The sequence below is a fragment of the Anolis carolinensis genome, chromosome 4 (genome assembly GCF_035594765.1).
Source record: "Anolis carolinensis isolate JA03-04 chromosome 4, rAnoCar3.1.pri, whole genome shotgun sequence".
In the NCBI taxonomy this organism is placed as follows: Eukaryota; Metazoa; Chordata; class Lepidosauria; order Squamata; family Dactyloidae; genus Anolis; species Anolis carolinensis.
In genome coordinates, this window is record NC_085844.1 from 191,650,649 (window position 1) to 191,666,578 (window position 15,930).

At 39.3% G+C, this 15,930-nt stretch overlaps 1 protein-coding gene across 3 annotated transcripts in view; it reads right to left on the reverse strand.

Annotated features, from left to right (window-relative positions):
* Positions 1 to 8,553: 8,553 nt before the first annotated feature.
* The window catches only part of c4h6orf89 (chromosome 4 C6orf89 homolog), a 47,143-nt gene continuing 39,766 nt past the window's right edge, over positions 8,554 to 15,930 (reverse strand). For all 3 annotated transcript variants that reach the window (XM_016993309.2, XM_062978446.1, XM_003220401.4), the window contains one exon: positions 8,554 to 15,109. In XM_016993309.2, the coding sequence (XP_016848798.2) occupies positions 15,024 to 15,109 (86 nt within the window). In that variant the 3' untranslated portion in view covers positions 8,554 to 15,023. The remainder of the gene's footprint in view (positions 15,110 to 15,930) is intronic.

The following is a 15,930-nucleotide window of genomic DNA, read 5'->3' on the forward strand; positions in this document are numbered from 1 at the left end:
CTGATCTACATACAGCCCTTCACATTCACTAGGGTTAGGGATGAAGGACCCTGTAAAATGGAAAGACTCCAGGAAGGGGGACACACACACACACAATTTTTCAACCTAAGAGAACATCTCTCCACAAATTTTGAGACCTGAAGGAAATTGATTAGCTAGAGATTTCTACAGAGACCATATTAATCAAATCTTCAAATAATCAAATCTGCAAAGGTTAAACCCAAAAACATAGAGGGGTGACTCATTATATGAAATGTGAGCTGTGTACACCAATTATACACAGCAAAAGAACCTTTGACACATGCAGGCTGTCACTCCAACCTGGAGAACCACACTTAGGTAGAAACATTTCAAATGTTGCTTGTCGATCTAAACTGTGTTTTGAAACTACATCGTGTACAAGAGAAGTAGTTCACATATCGAAAAGGGTTTCTCAATAGTGTTATTTTTGCATCGTACTTGTGTACGTATTTGGCGTTTGATGAGATCCAAATGAATATCTGCAAGACATTCCTGGTTGGTAAAAATCCATCTTTTCTCCAAAGTAAACCTGAAACAGCTCATTCCAGAGAAATGATGCATTTACTCCCATGAGAACAGCCATTTCAATTTTGAATGCTATATAGAATATGGCTACAGGCCATGGGCACTTACTATATTTTGTTTATGACATCACTAGCAATGAGAAACAGTTGCCGCCTCATTCCTGTGCTTTGCAACCTTCTTTTTGAAAGAATGCATTCAAAGCAATATGGGATTAAGCACTATAGAATCCATCACCTAATCAGAGTAATATCATTACCCCTTTCTCTTTCAGCTTTCTGATTCTCATTTTAAATTATTTTATTTATTTATTTATTTTTCAAACTTATATGCCGCCGCTCCCCTAGGGCTCGGAGTGGCTTACAAGAACCGGCTAAAATCAACAATTTAAAAAACATTTTAAAAACATCTTTAAAAAAAATCTTAAAAACATCCTAAAAGCACCTTTTAAAACATCAGCAACAGAATTCAAAAGCCTGCCGAAACAGGTGTGTCTTACATGCCCTGCGGAAGGCCAACAAGTCCCGCAAGGCATGAACTTCAGGTGGCAAGGTGTTCCACAGAGATGGCGCCACTACTGAAAAGGCTCTGTGTCTAGTTGCAGTTAGACGCAAGGTCTTAAAACTGGGAACTTCCAACAGGTCTTGGTCCTCAGAACGGAGGGATCTCTGGGGTTTGTAGGGGGTGAGGCGGTCCCTCAGGTACATCAGCCCTGGACCATGTAAGGCCTTGAAGGTAAGCACCATCACTTTGAAAGTGATCCGGTGCTCAATTGGTAACCAGTGCAGCTGCCGTAAGATTGGTGTTATGTGGCATCTTATCGGGACTCCCGCAAGAAGCCGGGCAGCTGCATTTTGCACCAATTTGAGCTTCCGGATCACCGACACAGGAAGGCCAATGTAAAGGGCATTACAGTAATCCAGTCTCGAGATGACTGTAGCCTGGATCACTGTAGCCAGGTTGTCCCTAGACAGATAGGGGGCTAGCCATCTAGCCTGCCAAAGATGAAAAAAGGCAGTTTTGGTAACGGCAGAGACCTGGGCCTCCATCGTCAATGAAGGGTCCAAGAGGACTCCCAGACTCTTTACTAGTGAAGACGGGCGTAGCACTTCGCCATCCAGGGTTGGCAACTGGATATGCCCACTGCCCGGTCAGCCCAGCCATAGGATCTCCGTCTTTGCTGGATTCACCCTCAACCTACTGGAACGCAACCATCCAATAATGGCCTCGAGGCACTGGTGAAAACTGTCGGGTACAGACTCCGGTTGGCCTTCCATCTTTAACACAAGCTGAGTGTCGTCAGCATATTGATAACACTCGAGCCCGAAATCTCGGACCAGCTGAGCAAGTGGTTGCATATAGATGTTAAACAACAGAGGGGAGAGAATGGCCCCCTGAGGAACCCCACAATGTAGAGGGGACCTCTCAGAGACCAGGCCTCCCCTCTCCACTTGCTGTCCAAATTATCTTAATTCAACTTCATTACATACTCCCTAACCTCTAGCAAGAGAACATATAACAACTCTTTTCAAAAGAGAAAAAGATTGGAATTATCTCATTTTATATATGATAAAACACACCAAATTAAAATAAAAGCATATAAGAAAAGAAAAATGAAGTAAAAGCAATCTCACCTTTCTTGGGAATAGTGAGGGGGAGAAGGAGAGAAGAGGCGACTCGTGCCAATTTACTGTTGGAAGAGCACAACTGCACTGGAAGGAAACCATTGCACCAGAGGAAGCATTGGAAGAGCAGCAATACTGGGAGCCATTAATAGTGAAAATATATGTTCCACTAATATTTGAAAAGCTAAGTCAGCAACAGGAAAGACATGGGAACATGTAATAAGTACTAGACAAAGAGATGCTGTAATTGTGATCTTCCAACTTCATGTGATAAAGCCCTATAGCTGAATTTGTCACACTAGAATTGTATATTATTCTTGTTTTGAGAAAAGGAACCATTCACCAAGCTAAATACTGCTTAGCTTTCACATATTATGTGGAGTTGGCACATAATTTCGTGTTCCCTTGCTAGTCATTGGGCTGTACATACAGTTTTGTTGAATTTTAATTTATGATAAATCATCTCAATCTCTTTACCTGCAGCTGAAAATTATCTCCCTTTTCATTTCAACTGGTAACTCATAGTTACAGCAAAATAAGGTGTTCTAGTGAGGACAATCCATTACCACATTAGATCACATGCTGGAGATACTTTAGATGAAGAGTAGTGGATTGGACCTGATAGCCCATGAGACCCCTACCAACTCTTTGATTCCATTACACTAATTTATTTTTAGAAGAGGAAAACGTTAGGGGAAAGCTAAACGTCCATAGTATACAATAATCTGAAGTATTTGCATGTAATAAAGATCAGTTGTCTCTTTCAACTGGGTAATTATGACCATAATTTCATAAGGAATTATAGGTATAATGGGAGATGACCAGCAATTGTATGATGCTCATCTTTGCCAGTGGCTCCCAACCTTTGGTCTTTCAGTTGTTTTGGACTTCAACTCTCAAAAAATCCCAGCCAGTTTACAAACTGTTAGGAATTGTGGGGCCTGAACTCCAAAACACCTGGTGGACCAAAGGTTGGGAATCACTGATCTATGCCATCTCCCAAAGAAAAAACAAGGATAGCATGGCTTTCGGGATAAGTTCCCTCCACACGGCAGTCACAACTATCCTACCTAAGTACAAACATACTGCATTTGCACATGCAATGGCAAAATTTCCTCCACCAGGCACAGTGCTACAAGCTAAGACAGTTGTGGCTGTCAGCAACTGACTTCTTCTTTCTTTCTCAGCTCATGCCACTCAGAACGCAGTGGTGTCTGGTTTGTTTCTAAGGATGCTTTCAAAATGAGCACAAAAGAAATTATTCATGAACATTTTGAAAAGTAATCAGCAGCCCAGAAAAAAATGGAAATAGAAAAGGGGCTGTTTAAATCCTTGCTTGCAGCACTTCATCATGATGCTGTGATGTGTGTGAAAAATGCTCAGGGGATAAACAAGCAGGTGAGCAGACATTCCAATAAGTACAGAGAAGAAGGGAAAAGATGAAGAAAACAACAGATCAATTGAGGCAGCTTTGGCATTGCACAATTAATTTTAAAAGAGCCTCAAAGTGGAGGTGAGGGAGGGATAATGGTACATCGCAAAGCCAGATGCTTCCCTTTGGCACAAAAGGAAGGCTGCGATTGGCACCAGGCAGGAGCAGGGAGGGCATTTCAATGGGTCTGCAGCTCTAGGGAAGAAGGGCAAACCTCCCTCCCTCAAGAGTTACTTTTTCTACTGCATTTTATAAGCAACTTTCTCCTAGTTCTGGCTTTTTGTTTCTACTGTATTCATACTATTTAATTTATGAAGTTGTTTATTATCTGTTTTTACTGAAAACACACACACAAGGTTGTATGAAATCATCACACAAGAGCCATCACGCATCCCATTCTATGGAAGTCTATGTGCACAATCAAAAATGAAGGAAGCAATACCAGAGAAAAACAGTACACATCATCATTGAGATGGGTGTGGGAGTGCAGTGGATATAGAGTGATTTGCAGAATAGATTACAAAAATAATAATGGAATCAATTTAGGTGAAAGCCAAAATGTCCAACCATATCACTTGCTCCATATAACTCAGTGGTTCTCAACCTGTGGGGCCCCATGTGTGTTTGGCCTACAACTCCCAGAAATCCCAGCCAGTTTACCAGCTGTTAGGATTTTGGGAGTTGAAGACCAAAACATATGGAAACCCACAGGTTGAGAACCACTGATATAACTCGTAGTGTAATAGAATATAATCCAAACATAAACATGAAAGGCTCCAGCCATGCATGCCCCCAAATTATTATATTGTGAGAGTTTTATGCATCATTCTTCTGCAATTTGCACAAACACCAATGCAATATAGCTTTCAGAACTGGATGCTTGAAATTATCATATTCATGATAAACCAAATCCTTACTTCTGCATATGCCTTCTTGTTATTATTTGCGATCGTGCTGAATTTGATTCATGGTAACTATCCAGCTTCTGCAACAATACATAGAAATTGAAAATGTAGAGGCATGGACAATAATGACTTAAAATGTAATGATACATGTATATCTTTACACTTGAAGATTTTATTTAGTTCCTTTGAAGCTATCTTTCCTAGTCTTGAAACCCGATATCTTTGAAGTCTTACATTTGAACATGGTAGTGATATAAGAGAGAGTACGGTGAATGAAGGTTCCAGTACAACAGGAAAAACATGTGTTGTTGAAGGCTCTCATGGCTGGAATCACTTGGTTGCTGTGTTTTTTCCAGGCTATATGGGTTCCAGAGTCTCCAGGGCTATATGGCCATGTTCTGTAGAAAAGATGATTCTAGTGTTATTCCTGCTGCATTCATCATCACAAAACTTTACATTTTATGCCATCCCAAATGGTTCTGTAATACAATTTCCCAGTGGAACCTCCCCTTCCCCAGCTTCCTATGAGGCAGCAGGTTCACAGATTAAAACCTACCCAACATGGCGCATTTGAAATATGCATCTGTACCCAGATAATAATACCACAGTATCGTTGACCTTCAACTGTTGTGGTGAACAAGTTAATAATGAAAAGTGACTTGGAAAGGTATTCCCTCAATCTGAGATCCCATCCACAACTATTTGTTTTGGAACAAATATACGCAACGCCAAATTACAGAGCAGAGATCAACTTCCCACCCACAGACTGATGAACATCTATTCTACAGGATCTGCTAGACAAATATTAGCTAAGTGTATGAAGAATGTGGCTTTCATTATTATTAAGTGCTTTAACATAGAAATATATGGTCCAACTATATTTCTGGCTATAGCTGCAAGCAAAGCGATGTAGTTACGTAACAGCTGCATGTGCTTTACGCTTTGACACATTGTAGACTTGTAGCCAAGATGACAGGATTTCAATGAGGCCCTGTATTCCTGCACATAAAACTTTAGGAACATATGAACTGTCCTACTGGCTCAGATTTGATGTAGTTATCCCAGCGTATCCCCTCAAAGAGCAACTAAAGCCAGATGTTTCTGAAGAATGCCAAAAATCCACAGCGGGCAAATTCGGTCTAATCTATGTGCATGGTGGCTTCATCCAAGAGCTTGATTTCATCTCATGTCCAAAAAGCTTTGTTTTGAAAACATGGAAATACCCTCGTTCTGAAAATTCATTACTATCTAAATAACAAATCACTTTGTTGAATCTTCCTACATTGTGCATTGTAAGTATTGTTGTATGTAAAAACTGTCCACATAAACATATGACAGTCCTTGGACATTACTAGAGTATCAACATTATAAGAGTTCTTGCATGTGATGTAGAGATATGAAATCTGATACATAGCCCAACACGCCCTGAACATTAATCAAATCAGAAAGGCATTTGTACATCTCCTACTCTCTCACGAGACATTTGCTGTACAAATGGCCTACTGCACCTTGGTGAATGGGCTGGAAGGAATAGGCTGTTTCTCTCTGGACATTGGGGATTCAGAGGAGAATCAGGTATTCGGTTTCCTTGAAACTTGTACACTCATCATATTAGAACACTTTGAAAGTAAGATATTTCAGGCCTAATAGCCAAGACTTGGGGAATGCGAATAAGTCTAGTCAACACTGTAATACTGAGGAAGAAGGCAAACTGGACTTGAGTTCATGATCCTTTTTTGAATTTAAACTTGACTTGGAAAATGTGTTTCCAGTAAGAACCATGATCTAGTTGCACAAGCTTCACTTGCTATTAAGCAAATATGTACTTGCGTTTTCATAGCCTGAAAGCCTTTTTTTGGAGAACAACTCCCAGAATCTCTAAGTCAGTATTGGCTAGGGGATTCTGGAGGTTATATTCCAGAGATAACTTTTTGCTAGGTTCTGCTTTTACATTACATATACAATCCAAATTCCCAAGCTGGATCTGTGTTGGAAAATTCAAATGGCAATTAAATCCAAGAGTGCCTTTCACTTGTTCTATGTGGTGTAAAGACCGTAAATCGTTTAGTGGTGATTTATACCCAGTAATTCCTAACTCTTGTGCTCTCAGTTCACAAACACCCTTACTGGTTCAATAGTGAAGAATGTGATTTCTCTGTTGTTCTCTGAGGGCTATTTGGTCCTTAATACATTTTCAGACACTGTTCCAAGCTATTTCAAATCTAGAAAACTCTTTTACATTGTTGAGATCTCTCTTTTTCCTTTATTCTCTAGTTTTCCATGAAATGTTCTTCCAACTGGATACCATGACAATTGGAATTCCAATACAAAGAAACAGAGGGGGTATCATTGTAACAAAATCACCAGAAATGAGAATGCTATTCATTTGTCATCATCTGTCAGCTTAGCCATTTCAGACACATCCAAAATTGGCTTAGTAACAATTGTTTCTACACAACTACTAACAGCTTTCCTGAATAAAGAATTTTAAAGGGAGATTGAAACATGAAACCACTGAATTACACCTCAAGGTCAATGCTATAATTGATGGCATAAACTGGGACAATGCTTTTTAATGCCATGATGAATGTATATCCAGTACACATTCACTGCTTTGTGAATGTGTCCTGAATAATTTTCCTATAACTTGCACTTCAGAATTTTCCTGAAATTATTTACCTCACTTACAATCCCTTTCTTCATAGTCATTTGTAATACATTTCAACGAAATATCCGTCTAATAAAATCAACTCTTAACACTGTAACAACATTTATCCATATTCAAGGCAGTGGTTAGGAACATCTGGCTTCCCAAATGTTACGGGAATGACAATTCCCGTAATCCTTTACCATTGACCATACTGGCTTGAACTCATTGAAGTTAAAAAGCTCAAAGGATAAGAGCCAACGCAACCCAGCTTTCAGAAAAACAGTGAAATGTTGTGGCTGGAGTTACTGATGCCAATTTCTAACATTATCTAGAATGAATTTAGCACTAATCAAATTATTTTGCAGTCATTTTAGCAGCTACTTGCTAATCATCCTCAATATGGTTTGAAATAAAACATGTCAAACGTAAGTGGAATTTCCTTGAGGAAGTGACATCTGTTATGTGTCTAGTTCAGACAGAAAAAAAGAGCAGCCTCAAACCCAAGAAAAATCCATACAATCACTACATCTAAAATATATTTAACTTTATTGCATGGAATTCAATTGATACAGTCTGTCCCTTCCCCATATCCAAGGTACTGGTATCCAGTTTCATTTATCCAAAAATGGTTATCTCTAGCCATTTTCTATGTCCTCCAACAAGACGATGGTATTCTTGGGCCAGGAGACCTCTTTATTTGGAAGGGGTTCACTCTCATGCAGTTCTTTTGTATCCACATGACATCCAGGAATATATTTCCTGTACTGTAACTTATATTATCATTAAGAGATAAGCAAACATAATTTTTAGCTGAAAAATTGAACTTTATGACAGGAAGATATCTCGGACATTCAGGATGGTATGGCCATAGGCAGGAAGAAATCTGAAATAGGATTGCCAGCTGAAATAATGGGCCTTTAATGGTTGCGTAGAAGACGGAAATTCAGAAAATGTTGATTACGAGTACCAGTTAACATTCCCTCTTCTACACAACCATGAAAAATTTGGGGAGTTTTACAAATGCCACCAACTCTAAAAATACCAGCAATCAAACCAGCAGGACATTTCCATTGCCCCATGACTTCAAAATATTTCAACATTCTTTTGAAGTTACATTTTCATTTCTATTCCTCTGAAATATTCACTCACCTGCACTTTCTCCCCTCTTTCTGATCCCAGTCTTTAGCACAAGGTTTTCCAAATATCACTGAAGCCATGAATATTCTAAGCAAAATTAGATAGTACTGAAATTCTTTGGGAAGGGGTGTTGGTAGATGACTTGAACTGCTGTTCAGCTTCAGAAATACAGCAACTGCAGTAGAAATTCCTAAAACATTGTTACATTTTTCTCAGGAGAGTTTTTCTCAGCCCATGAGGTGGCACACAGAAAACAGAAGCTTTTTGTATTGACACGAAGTTTTTTTTTTAATTTTTTTTAATAATGAAGAAAAGCCATATGAGGAAAAGTGCACCAACAGTTGTATTTAACTGCAAAAGGTAAAAATTGATCATGGCCCCCAAACATACAAATTTCATTTATTTACATTTTACAGTCATTTCCCAAAGGTTTACAAAAGTTTTCAATATATTACTTTATAATTCTACATAAAACTCTGCATGTATTGCATATTTACAGTCTTTCATATGAAAAGTTCCATAATTTGGTGAATATACCTGTCCTACATATAATATATATACACACACCACGCTATTTCCCTGTCGCCCCTGAGCCATTACTATGTATAAGTGAGTTATTTCACTCATATTCCCTGCAAGGAAAAACATCATTTAAAAAAAAAAAAAAACAATAAAAGTCATTCATTCAAGTCTGAAAAGCCCAGCATTTCCCTCATTCGATTTAAAAAAGAAAATCATATTGTTTCCTCTTAAAAGCCACCATACATGTTAGCTTTTCTTTAAAATACAAATTATACAACTTATTTTTTAAAAAACAAAACAACATTTTTGAGCTTTCCTAAGCTATTAAACTCCTGACAAAAGGAATTCAAAGGGAAGGAGATGAATACCCATGAGATGTAAATGCCTTTCTGTTAAAGTAACTGAATTGTTTGACACCCAGTAATTGGTCTGGAGGGGCAGGCAATGCGCAAAATCCACAATCTGGTTCACCAACCAGAAGAACAAGGGCTGCAAGTCCTAATTCATATCAAGAGCTCAATATAGGTTTCAGGATTGTCCCTTTCTTTTCACGGCTAAAGAGATGAATCAGATTGTCAGCATCTTCCCCAATTTGGCAGCAGAGTTTTTTTTAAAGTATCTCTACAGTTGCGGAAAGAAAAAAAAGCCAAAACTAATACTTTGGCTAGCAGTTCTACCCTGATCTAAAACAACTGTTGTACAAGGTTTTATAAATTTAAAGGTTGCCAGGGTAAGTAATGCCACAGTGATCTAAACACCAGATATCCATGGAAGTGGGTGTGTTTGGGCAGCTGGGAAATGCTATGTTTGAATATCTTATGATCAATAAGCTTCTTTCCACCCCATTCACCTCTTCTTCCCATTATGTCACATCAATTCTATTCACCAAGGTAATGTGGTTTGTTCATAAGAATAAATCTTTCATTACTAAGAAACTGGCAAGTGAGCTTCACATCTTGGCTTGTGAACTTTAACAACAGAAATTGCCAATCCATGGCACCAGGATGAGCCCCTCCTTGGGACCAAAGCCACAGGGATCAGGAATGTACTGTGAGCTCAGACGTTGATCTTTGTAAATACTGCAGGACAGCAGAAGAGACACTGTGCTTCTCCAAAAGAGGCATAGAGAAGTACACTAAGCTAAGCTCGCACAGGGAATTCAAAGGGCTCTGTATTTGAAAGAACTTATCAACAACATGCAACTATAAATCCAAGATAGGAATCCTGGGGTGAGTAGATGACCATCACAACCCTCATGTCTAGCGCACACTTTTAGAAAGCACTGTGTATACTCATGTATAAGTTGACCTCATGTCTAAGTCAAGGGCAAGTTTTGGTGCCAAAATCATACATTTTGATTATGACCTGCAGATATGTCAAGGATCATTTCACAGGGAAGGGAAAGCACCTCAGGAGGTCAGCCATCCTGGCCACTACTATTGGCTCTATCTTCTCAGCCAGGCATTTAAAAAGGCCAGTAGCAGCACCATGGCGGACTAAGCTCTCAGTTTTGCCCTCGGAGAAGGGAACGGTTCCATTTTTGATGAGAGTTATGGCAAAGTATTCACACTGACTGATAGATAAGTCGACTCAGGTTTTTGGAGTCGATTTTCTGACGAAAATGTCTACTCATACATGAGTACATTTCTTTTCAGACCGAGCATCAAGCACCAATTACTTTAAGGATGCTTTGGTTTGGGGATATTTTAAAAGCTGTCTAGTGAACAGAACAGTTACGCTTCATACTTTCAAAATTACAAAAGCATTCCCTCAGCCTTAAATTGTAGTTGAAAACACAGCTCATCATCTTGAAGTTTTCTTCTTATGCTCAGGCCCTTGACCAGGCCCTCAATAAAACAAGAAATACGACAACACTAATACTCTGGGCATCACACAAAGGGATGAAAGCAGGAGTTAAGCATGCTTTAGAAAGTTATTTGAAATCAGAACAAAAAAATCAATCTAATTAAATGCTCCTAATCAGCTGAAAATCAGAGAACTTGGACTTCTTATTTCTGTTGAACAAGTACTTCTGCTTTTAATTCCTTGCAGCTTGGAGAAGAGAAGGAGAAAATGTACTAGATGTATGAAAACAAATGATGTAAACTCCAGAGGGAATGTGGCTTGGACATGTGTACTGCACCTCCTAGACCCAGATCTGGAAACCTATGCGAAGACAAAGTGCACGTGGAAAGCCAGTACATAAGCAGGACACAGCCATTATCTCTTGCCCAAGACGCTAACCATTTCCTCATCTGCATCTAAGGTTGCAAGAGAAAAATTATTTTATGGTAACACTTGTGTAACACATGTGTATCCATTGGCCTTTAAAAACTACTGCACTCTGGAGACCCTGAGGCTGATTGTTCGACCTATTAATTCCCCCATCTCCACCCTGCTATTAAGCTGTCAGTCTCACTGACATAATCCCCTAACAAATAGGCATTTTACTACCAAATCAGAAATTGTCTCCATACCTTTGTACATACATCTGATTCATTTGAAAGTCTGCTTTTGATTTGCTTGTTTTGCATCACTTGCATGAAAAGCCTTAGCAATTGATGCATGCTACAGTTCAGGGTGGCTGTATTCTTAGCAAAGTCCTCAGTAAAACACAGTATGGCAAAACTTGGAAACCTTCTAACTTCAAATTAAAAAACAAAACTATCTAAAACAGAGATGTTACTCATGAAGTAATCCTATAGATTATCCAGAGATCTAAGTTCTCTTCTGTTCATTGGAGGTTAATGACAGTTCCCAGGTTACAAACATGATAGACTTTGTAGGTTTGTTCTCAAGTTGCATTTGTATGGAAGTCAGAAAAAGTATATTTTTGAAGTATAACTCAGAACCATTTAGGGTAAAAAAAATTCTGTCTGTGTCCCTGTTCAGATTTCACCTCACTTTCCGTCTCTGTTATAAATGGATTTTAAAATTTGGGTTGTTGTGGAAAACAAAGATTGGTAATAAAACTTCAGAAGAGACTCCTTTTTCCCATGATAACTCTTACAGGAGACCCTGAGGTTTTCTTGGGGGTCGATTTCTCTCACTTCCTGTTGTCTCACCCCCATTCTTAACTATGAGTTGTATGTAAGCCATATGTCTGTAACCTGGGGACTGCTTGTATTTCCAAATAAGGTAGTACACTTATCCCACATTTATCTGGGAGGAACTACTACTGAATACAGAGGGATGTACAGTCAGCCATCCATATCTGAAGGTTCCAAATCCACTGATTCAACTATCTGTGAATTTGAAAATATGTTTCAAAAAACAGAATCTTCTCACAGCCAGGAGATTGAAAGCGGAAGGGCGGTAGGGCTGCTACAGGGGTAATGCTACAAAATGCCCATTTGCACATCCACATCACCTCCTGCCATTAGGCAGTGCTTGTGAGCATCTGGAGCCATCACCTGGCAGTGAAGCAGGAGGGAGGTCAAGGGAAGGAAGGGCTGGTGCCAGGCAACCAGGGCTCCCACCATCACCCAGCATGCAGGTCTGCCCTACCATACTTTCCTGCTTGACACGCAGCTGTTTCAGGGGTAAGCTAGAATGAGGAGGATGCCTGAGGACAGATGTGTGAAACCCCATGTTTTCTCCTCACTGGTGTTTGCAGTGGTCTGTTGCACAAGCAATGCTGCAGGGCACCCTTGTACAGGACTGGGCATCCACAGATGTTGAAATCTCTGAAGGATCTTAAAACTAGTCTCCCAAGGATACTGACTGTACTTCACAGCAAACCTTGATCAGTGTCTTAACTAGATTATATCAATATGATATTCAGAAATTGCAATAAATTAAATTCCCCACACTACTAAAAAGGCAATCAGTACAATCATTTCCTACAATTATCACATATCTATTTAACATGATACTTTACTCTTGATGCAGAGAAGGAAGACTGCAGGAGACTTTTTCAACTCTACAGACTTAAAGTTGGATTATAAGGTATGAGTATTTCTTTTATAGAGAAGAAGGGGAATCAAAAAGGTCAGCTATTCAGTCAAGGGAAAATGCTGGGGAAAGAGACATATGAAATACAAAGTCAACGCTTCTATAGTGATCTTTTTAAAACGTATGTATTTTAAAACATATTCATTACTACCTCACAACCTCTGAGGATGCCTCCCATACATTTGGGCGAAACGTCAGGAGAGAATACTTCTGGAACATGGCCATACAGCCCAGAAAACATACAACAACCCATATTCATTACTTACTGTACTTCAGAAATTTGTTATGTTTATTTGCAGTCGACCCTCAACAGTTGGGGGTTTAACTTTTGAGGATTTGATTATTCAAGGATTTGATTTAAAATGTTATCTCTGGGAATCTTTAGGTCCTGTAGGACAGGAAGTTGGCCATAGAGTCATACTGGAGGACCTGGAGATTCCTAGAGAGGCATTTTGTCAGGTATAAATAATGGCAGATTTTTTATTTGTGGTTTTTCCACTTTCACAGGATTCTGGACCCATAACAGCTGCAAAATGAAAAACCCACTCTACAACAAACGAGTAGTGTTCAAACAGGCAAACAAACGTTTGCCTGTTTGAACACTACTCAAAAAAATGGGAGCTCTGATTCTAGCAGAGATCATTAACAATATTGTCAGACCATTCGTTATAACTTAATTTTCTCAGGGAGAAAAAAATAGTGCTCTCATTCCTTATTTGAAACTGACCTACATTTGCAATAGAAAAATATGTTTTTGTTTGTAAAACAAATGTCAACATGTTTGAAAGCAAAAGAATTCCCAAAAGCACACAAAAATGTTAAAATGTATGCCCCAGCCCTTACTGCTGGGCTCTGACTTTTCCCTGACACATCTGCAAGTTATCTTATCCCAGCAGGACCCTAAAGACTAGCTCCTGGGAAGCACCAGCAAAATTGGAGTGCACACATGCTTGAAACTGATCCTCTCTAAAGACGTAGGCCAGTCGAGTCCATGAGCAGCAAGAGGAAATGCATAAAGCCTGGAAGGAGCTCAAGAATAATCAATGCATTTTAAGACATGGACAGAGAAAACAATCTCAAAACACGGGGGGGGGGGGGGGGGAGGAAAGGGACAATCATGTTGATAGCACAAACATTTTTGAAGAATGTGCTTGCTCGAATTCTGCCCAAAAGGTATCCATCTGCTGGAATTATAAGCAAAATGTGCATGGAAAGGTTTCAATATGCATTTTGGGGCCTAAAATGGACATAGACAGAGAAAACCAAAGTAACTGATTGGCTTAAGATGCCTAGCATAGACGCCACAAAAAAAGCTTAATTTACAAGAGAATAATGATCAGAATGTTCTGGGAGGAGAAAGGAAAAGAAAAGAAAAAGTCATCCTCCAGCAAAGTTGGCTGCTTGATGCACTTATTAGTCAGTTTGAAACAATCTTGGATTTGGCATTAAATTGACTCAGAGCAGTGAAGCAACAAAAATATGCATTTCTACATTAGTGAAGAGAAATGGAAAAGAAACTTGCGGAACACTTATCCTTGTCAGCTATACAAACTCCACCTCAGCCACACACATTTGACGGATGACTGGACAGCATAAAGTCATACCAAATGCTAACTTTGTTGGGTTAGCAAAAAGAAACAGTTTGTGTTTTTGTTTTGTTCTTTACTGAAAAGAATGCCTGAATGTTGTTATAACGTATAAAGGTCATCACAACAAGGCAAGTATGGAAAAATGCAGCTGTGGATAAAGTTCTTCTGTAAAACAGAACCAGAACCTGAGCATATACTTCCTCCAAGGGACAGTTGCATCCCTGCATAATATTTCAGTAGTTTCATCATTCTGCAAAAGTTATCCAGAAACAGACCCATCGGCGGTAATAGCGTTACCTCGCCAGGATTTCTGGAAAAAAAGTGTTACATACTGTAAGGATTTCCACTTCGAAGACAGCATGTATCACAGAGAACACATGACAAGTCATTATCCTCTCCAAAATCTGTCCACCAGATTTCAAAAACAAACCTACAGCTTGCAAGAGAGAAAGTGTTCCTCCAAGCCCTACCAAACATTTGAGGGAAAAGCCAAAGGGATACAGAAGCCAGAAGACATCTTTCAGAAGTGCACACCTCCACTTCGAAGAATAAGGACCAACACGTCCCTGGAAATGGTGGCTACAGCAGTCTTATTTCTTCTTCTTGTGCTCTGCTTCCTCCTCTGTGGTCCTGAGTGCACTGCAACAATCTCGTTTATTGCAGCTTTTAACTGACAGATCCATCACAAACAACAGTGGGTTCTGATCCCTTGGAGCTGAAGCTTGTTGACCAATAATCCATATTTGCAAAACCTTGCAGGGTGACAGAGGAGGAGAAAATAATGGATCAGTCTGTTTTGCATTACCACACCTTTTAAAGACAATGTTCTCTATAAGTCCTGCTCTCTGTGCATTGAACTTATCTTTCTGAATTTATTTTTACTGTGAGACTTAATGATGCCCCAAGGCACTTCTTCCCCTTTCACTTTAATGGTAATTACATTAGATACATGACTACTACACACTCTGCTTGTACTCTATTGTAATTCCGAAGAGAACAACTTTCTATATTCTGTATAGCAAAAAAGTAATAAAGGGGGACTTTAAACATGGTAACAAATGGGGATAGGGAGGCACACAGCTCCTCCTGATCACAAATGACAAGACATCACTTCCATATGTCTAATTTCCAAAGGTTTTTGTTTTTTTTGTTTTTTGCTTTGTTTTGTTTGGGAACTTTGTGATCTTGGGGAGTCAAACTGTCACATTGCTGTGATGTCCTTAATGTTCTGGGCCACATTTTTGGCTAACATTTTGGCAAGAGTCTAGACAGGTGTTATCTGGCACCTCCAAACAGATACTTCAGGGGTTGCAGGGGCTCATTACCCCATTCCTGATCTAAAACATTTATGTTGCAATTTATTTTTTAGCCTTTAAGATGCTGTAACACTCCATAATTTTTGCTGATTAACATAAATATTTACATAGGAGTTCTCCTTTGTTCATCTCCCTGTTCCACACTGCTTTCTTTTAAGTGTAGCTAAAAGTAATATACCATGGGTTTGTTTAGTGATATATCATCACACATCATGCTCTTCATTCCCATAAATTGCTCTTGGCCTTCTGACAGCTAC